This window comes from Poecilia latipinna, unplaced genomic scaffold (assembly GCF_001443285.1).
Source record: "Poecilia latipinna isolate Pla-1442-1.1 unplaced genomic scaffold, P_latipinna-1.0 Scaffold1659, whole genome shotgun sequence".
NCBI lineage: Eukaryota > Metazoa > Chordata > Actinopteri > Cyprinodontiformes > Poeciliidae > Poecilia > Poecilia latipinna.
In genome coordinates this window covers 1-7524 of record NW_015114275.1, presented here as the reverse complement: position 1 = coordinate 7524, position 7524 = coordinate 1, and the positions used below count along the sequence as shown (strand labels likewise).

Here is a 7524-nt window from a genome sequence, read left to right as displayed (position 1 = left end):
ATCCCGTGTTTCCCTCCCAGTTCAGCAGGTAAAAAAACCAGAAAAAAGGAAAAAGTTAAGGTTTTTTTTTTTTTTTTTTTTTTTAAATGATTAAAATTAAATCAAAAGATATTTCAGCAAAGGATTAGTTTAAGGTTATTTTTCCCACCTAACATTTTTATTCATTTCTTTAGTTAATTTATAACTTTATAAAGAAAATATGGACATTATTTATCATAGACTTAATTGAAATGTCAAAAAAATGATTTCTAACTGAGGTGTGCACTCCACTGTGCAAAAGCAAAATTAAAGACTTCATCTCTTAAAAAAATACTCTGAAAAAGTCTTTGGAGGCACCTTCACAAAGCACCTATTTTGGCAAGATTCTTCTATTAACCACATACAGCAGTGGCCGGTTTGAAGTTGTATTTGCTCGTTAACTATGAGCTGCTGACTTACAGCTCTCCTCCTCCTCGTTCCCCAGTTCATCCTCCTCTTCCTCCACCTCCTCCTCTGGGAGCAGATGTCCATGGCAGGGACTGGTGGGAGTAATCTGACTCGGTCCCTCGAGACTGGTGCCCAGCTGCAGCCTCCGCATGTGTCGCACCACCGCCGTGGCATTGAATGCTTGCTGCAGAAGCCAAAAATACAAGGAAACAAAAAAAAAAAAAAAACCATATATATATATATATATATATATATATATATAACAGGCTGACTGAAACATTATGCCAAATATGCCCCAGTAAGGAAAATGTAAGAAAAATGAAGTTGGCCAACTAATTAGCAATAAGTGTCTGTGGAGAGTTACATAAAGAACTGAATAATAAATGTACACAAAAGTACATTCACAGAGTTGGACGATTTATTTTTGACAGATGCTATCATGCATATTTTGTAAATCAATTCAAATGACTAAATAGTCTTACATTAACATTGTTCTTATTGTTCTGTTTTACCAGTGATTATGTTTTTGTGTGTTTTTTTTCTAAGCTGTATATGAAATATATATATATATATATTTTGCACATAAAAACTTCACCAATAAATATGACAAGATTCTTTAAACTGAACAGTGAAGTGAAAATGGCAAAAATCACAGATGGTGTAGCCCACTAGAGGTTACATTAAATTATTTATGACAAACTCCCACACAGTCATACTGGTGTGTAACAGAAAGTTGCCTCTAAACAAAAGATACAAAAAGAGGCATGTCAGCAAACTTCTGAGTGTGTTACGGTTACAGCTGGGACGTTTCATCATTTGTCACATGGAGAAAAACTGTTTACTTGAAAATCCTTTTTATGTTGTAATATTAATCTCATTATTTTACCTGCTCAACAGTAAACTAAAACAAAAATAATTTTAGGAAACCAACAAAATATTCTGATTTTGGTAGAAAAGTGATCTGTTGATCACTGAAGATCCTAACACACAGCAGAGAGAGAAGGGAACATTATGGGTCAGTTCATGAGCAGATGAAGACGAATTATGGCTATGTTTGTTTTTAAGAAAAGTTACGACCTCTGCTCTTTCCCAGCTTTAAGAAATTAAGTCATTTTCTTAACTTTTTTCTCTGCAGAGACGCCGTATAAACCAGGGCATCATCATCTCCCCCATGGAGGCTTTAGTAAAAACTATATATTTCTGGGGGGAAGACGGCTAAACAGCTGGCCTAAAAATAGCAGGAACAGCAGGCTCATATACAAGAACACAGAGAGATTTGTCTACTTGAAAACACCTTCAGGATACAAAGGTATAACATGTTTATAGTGACAAGACTTAGTCATAAGTTTATAGAAAATGCAATGACTGACAGAAACATTAAGCAGTCAGATTCGGTTGCTTTACACTTGTCATCAGTGAGTGTCTGCTTTTATGTTGAGTCAATATTCCAAAACCAAAAATAATTAAACTCAACTATTCTGCAATGGCCCCAAAGTTCCTTCTCTAGCCTAGCAGTGCCAGAGCAATTGTCTGCATGAGTTCAATTGTTTTCATTAACTGCACCAGGGGAGGTGTAGATTTTATGCATGCCTGCTTTGGGTTCAAGAGAAAGAAAGATAGATAACGAGAGACAGAGAGAGAGAGAAAGAGATGATATTGCTGCTACTTCTCAGGCTTGTTTGTGCTGGGGTCTCTTGGACTTTTTATCGTAGGGAGGCTGTTTTCAATAACACAAATGTGAGGGGAGCTAGAGGGACATTTTAGGTCTGTCAAGGTGCGGAAATTTGCCAGGTGGTGACTAATTTCTGTACATCCAAAGGAGTGTGTGCAGTTTTATACCTCAATCCAAAACACTAAATGTATATGTGTGTGGTGTATATATATATCATGTAATCCAACTGCTGCTGGACCTAAATCTGCTCCGTTCGCAGTTTGTTGACTGACCTTCCATTTACTTTTGGCAAAGTTCTTCTTGATTTGAGCGCTGACAGATTCATGGATATTCTTGTCCAGGGCTGTGTCACCACATATCCTGAGAAAACAAATAAATAAAAATAAAACAGGAGACATTAAAGGGACTTTTGCAACATGGACGCTGGGAGTTTGCTCATCACAAGTGAATTTAACACAGCAGACTATTGACATTTGTCTTAATAATCATCTAATTGTTTCACTTTTAGAGTGAAAAGGCTTCACAAACTTTTCTTGAGCCAATCCGAAGGCCGCATGAAGTTTGGAGGACTCAGCAGAAAATCTGAAATCTCCGTCATCGCGTCTAACAATCATTGACCCCTTTGTGTGATTTTACTCACTTTGTAGCTGAGTGATTGTTTTCACTAACTTCACTAACTTTCTGAGTCCTGTTTCCAAAAATGTTTGTAGAAGCAGTCAGAAAACCTCAGAGATAGAGTTTGTACACCTGTGGCCACTGAAGGTGTCACCTGAGTTCAATGATTTTCATTTGTGAATGTTGTTGATCAGCAAATATCTCTGATCAATATTACTTTTGTGGAAGACCAATGTAACTCTGAGACGGGGGAGAAGAATAGAGGTGAAACCATCATTTATGACTCTTCCTACTCTTTTCGTTGTCTCTCGCCATTGATCTCTTTAAAGTGTTGATTTGTAATCTGCATACTGACCTTGGACCTTCCTGTGCTTTTGAAATCAGTTCAGGATTTTCAGCACCACAGAGAGGGCTCGTTTCTTACCTGGCTCTGTCACCACAGTAACATATGCGACAAACCTAATCTGCCCTTTAACAGATTAGGTTTGCAGATTAGAGCTCAAGAGCATAAAATCACTTTTTCTCAACCAATGAATGCCAGGAAAAGAATAAATAAATGAAACCTGGTAGTCTGTGAGCAGTGCCTTCTTTTTTCTCCTGCACCTTCTTTCTTTGAGCATAATTTTATGAGTTGCTTCTCATCTGAGTGAATCCATATCTACCTAAAACAGAGATTGTTAATTCTAAAGTTTGCTCCAATTAGAGATTAATGGGCTACAACTAATATTAGTTGTGTTTCTTAAGTGAAATGCCTCAATCTTAAACAATGTTCATGTTGAAACAATTTCAATCTAATTGCCATCCAGGGCAGAGTTTGGATGGCAGAAAATGACCTCGGACGTTTGCAATATCTCCACTTTTCATTTTTGCGGCTCATTTAATTCAAAAGGGGATTTAGAACAGTCAGGACTGCGGCGCACAGATTAAACCTGCAGCTTTTACAACGTCAATGTATCAAAACCAACTCATATCCAAAGTGAGTAACCACAATTTGAGCAAAATGTTCTGTTTTTGGGTTAGTAAAAGTAGATTTCTCAAAGAAAACCCTAAAGTGACCCTGAATTGAATTTAAAATGACCTCAACAGGCCACAAATCCCATATTGTAGTCTAGGCTCATCTTAACTTTACTCTTTTTCTTAATCTAATTTCCCCCAAAACAAAAACCTTTAAATTTCATAGTGAAATTAAAAATATAACTTAAAGCATTTCTTTTTTTTTTTTTTTGCCATTGGCCTTCCTGCACAGAAAAGTTGCAGCATTATTTAAAACAGATACCAAAAGTTCCCTACCAAGGATGTTGGAGAGCCTGCTCACAGGTATACCTCTTCATGGGGTCCTTTTCCATCATATGACAGATGAAGTCTTTGGCTGCCAACAAAATGTAGGTTCATGTTATTACAAAAGCATTTGCAATTGTTGTGTCCACTGTAAATATTCTGGAAGCACCTGAATCTGAGATGTCATCCCAGTATGGCAAGTCGAATTCATACTCTGCTTTCAGAATCTGCTCAAATAACTTGGCATCGTTTTCGTCGTAAAACGGAGGATATCCACAGAGTCTGGGGGAACAAAGTTACAACGTGATCATTTACTTTAAAACAAACAAAAAAAGGTTCAATTGAAAAGTAAACAGAAGAAATCAACTCACAAAATGTAAGAGATAACTCCTATGGACCAACAATCCACGGCTTTACTGTATGGTTTCTGAGCGAGCACTTCGGGGGCTGTGAAGCAAACACAAGACACAGAGAGTGAAAAAAATACACAAGATGTAAGTAATCTTGACCTTTCAGCAAAACGGTATGATCTAACAGGTGACTCTAAGCAGGAACAGAGCTCTTCACTCTTCTGAAGAAGAGTGGATAAAGAGCCTCTTACAGTCCATTGAGTAAAAAGGAGATGTCAGCTGTAGCAGCTCTCATAGAAATGAGAGGAGAAGGTGAAGAGAATCTGAATGACCAGAGAAAGGGCTCCTCACCCACATAACCAGGCGTACCACACGCCGTGGACATGACGCTGCCCGCTCCCTCGATCTTCGACAGACCGAAGTCACTGATCATGATCTTGGAGTCCTCGTCCATACTGTAATACAGTAAATTCTCTGGCTGCAAACACAACAACGTGGGACCGGCGTTACAGTTTGAGAACCAGAGGCGAAGGTATCGCGTCTGTCTTTTATGGAAGAAGGTACCTTCAAGTCTCTGTGGACGATTCCCATATCGTGGAGATATTTTACAGCATCCAAGATCTGGTGGATGAGCTGGCTGGCGTCCCTCTCTGTGTAGAACCCTTTCTCCACAATCCGGTCGAAAAGTTCGCCACCAGAAACTCTGTCAAAAAGAAAAGTATGTTAAAAAAAAAAATAAAAAGCTTACTTTTCTAAAATAACTTTTTAAGCTTTTCTTCAGTGACAAAATGTATGCTGCTGATTTGTTTTTTTGTTTTTTGTTTTTTGTTTGCTTTTCCTGATTAAAAGAAAGTTATTTTTATGATTTAAGTGCAAATAAATTTCTTTTATTTCATATCATATGAAGATTTCCTGATGAACTGAATATTAATGGTATGTCCTAATTTTTTCACAACATCAATTACATAAGCACTACGTAAGGTTTATGAGTGGCATAAGTACAATATTTAAAAATAGAAAAAAAATTATCTTATTAAAAAATTTTGTGAAATCTTTTTTTTTTTTTTTTTTTAGCTCATTTTTAGTATCTTGTTTAAATCTTCACATAATCCTCTCTGAGACCCCTAATCAAATTCATGCCTTTCCAGTCATTTTAAGTTTACAAAATGAAGCAGTTTCATCTCTAAAATGAAAGTTTACTGTATGTGGAGTTTTGCCATCACAGATTGTTTAGCATTTGCAAATAAATCAGATCTCAGCTTGCAGAGAGAAAAAAAAAAGGAGCGTTTTAATACTGTGACTTTTCTCCCCGGGCCATCATACTAGTGACTACAGCCAAATTAACAGGGCAGATGTCTTCAGATTATGTAAGTGGGGGATTACTGAGCTGATGTTTTGCCTAAATGAAATCGGGGTTTAAAATCAGCTTGGAGGGCTTTGAGAGCGACTGCAATCTAAAACGTGGTCTTAATGAGGCTCTATTTAATTTGAATCCCAGACTTCATTTACAATCTGACAACAGAGGTGGAAAAATATGTGAATGTGAGCTAGTTTATTAGGAACATGGTTGAAGGTAAAAGTAGTTGTAGAAAAGCTGACACAGTCAGCTCTGAAAAAGTATTAATTCCTTTTCAAATTGCTTTTGAATTTGCTTTTTTTTTTGGTCTCACTTACGTCATTCAGATCATAAAACAAAATTTTATATCATACAGACATAGATTCAAATCAGAAATGGTTCTCAAATGATTTTATTCATTTAAAAAGCTTCTGAACCACAGTCCTGCGCTGAGAAAGTAATTACTTTTCTGGTTAAATCTCAAACTTAGTTTTTTTTTTTGGGGGGGGGGTTTAAAGGTCCTTTTAGAAGAACATCTTGTAACCTCTTGTCTGCTTTGAAATTTTAAATAACTACCTTTTCTTTTTTTGACTGCTAGCTCTTGGTATGTTGTATAACCCTGGACATGTTGTCTTTCACAACCTTTCTTTAGCCGCAGAGTTTTGTTGTTCTTGAGCTAGCCACAGTCTGAGTTTCACTTCATGACTATTTCTCAATGATTATCTGGTATAATTGGGTTGTCAAAAACGTAACTAGAATCCTTCACATCCCCTAATTTTACCTATAAAAACCAGTCCTATTTAAAGGTAAAGGCTGGTATCTCCAAAATTGTTTAGTATATGACTACATTTTTTTTTACACCTACCAAAAACTTTGCACTGTGATGCATTTCTGAGCATCTCCACTGTTTAGGCTGCATTTTGTTGCTATTTTTCACATGTGTGGGTGTCTATGATGGCTAAATGCCTGGATTTTGCAGTGTATGTTTCCCCAGCAGGACAAGTTAGCTATATATATATATATATATATATATATATATATATATATATATATATTTTTTTTTTATGGGTATTTTTCACTAAAGTAGTAAGACAAAGATTTTTATTTTAATTGCTTCTACAGTCATCCAGTCATCTGCAGAGAAATGATGGACACTCTTTGATTTAGACCATAGATAGATGAAAAAGGAAGAAGGGCTACTCACAGTTGCATGACAAGGTATAGATGAGACATACTCTCAAAGATGTCTTCCAGTGAAACAATGTTTGGGTGCTTGATTCTAGGGAAGATGGATGACAGAAATCTTACTGAAACAAGCCACATCTCATCACAAGTTGGTCAACAGATGGTATCTGTGATGAGCAGATCACATGAAGAAAAGTCTGCTCTCTCATTTTTATAGAAAGCAAAACTGGACATTACACAGAAAATATATAAGAGTTAAAAATAAACCTGTTCACTGAAAAATGACAAAAGTTAAGGAGGGTTGACGTTCCGAACAACAGTTTGAAACACTAACAAAGAAATGATGCAGAACTTAACAAAAACAAAAAGACTACAATAAATGCTAATCTCATCTCATTCATAGAGGGGATTGATCTGGACAAAGTGGCCATCAGAGTCGAGTTGAGAGCATATGAGCTAACACCACTTCAACAAAAAAAGGCTAAAAAAAACAGTCACTACTTCTTCTTCTTCTTCTTCTTCTTCTTCTTCTTCTTCTTCTTCTTCTTCTTCTATCAAAGCCTCCCGCACACACCTCCCACCACTCCCCACACTCCCACCCTCTCCGTGTCTCTTTCTCTTGAAATGAAATGAAATGAAATGAAATGAAATGAAATGAAATG

The 7524-nt window shown here is 36.6% G+C and overlaps 1 protein-coding gene across 1 annotated transcript in view; it reads right to left on the bottom strand.

The window, feature by feature from the left end:
* The window catches only part of LOC106964341 (calcium/calmodulin-dependent protein kinase type 1-like), an 11740-nt gene extending 4725 nt beyond the window's left edge, over nt 1-7015 (bottom strand). The window contains exons 1-8 of the mRNA XM_015059818.1: nt 6882-7015; nt 4906-5044; nt 4693-4819; nt 4363-4438; nt 4161-4273; nt 4004-4082; nt 2371-2458; nt 439-610 (exon numbers count right to left, since the gene is read on the bottom strand). Of these exons, the coding sequence (XP_014915304.1) occupies nt 439-610; nt 2371-2458; nt 4004-4082; nt 4161-4273; nt 4363-4438; nt 4693-4819; nt 4906-5044; nt 6882-7000 (913 nt within the window). The 5' untranslated portion in view covers nt 7001-7015. The remainder of the gene's footprint in view (nt 1-438; nt 611-2370; nt 2459-4003; nt 4083-4160; nt 4274-4362; nt 4439-4692; nt 4820-4905; nt 5045-6881) is intronic.
* Between the last annotated feature and the right edge of the window lie 509 nt (nt 7016-7524).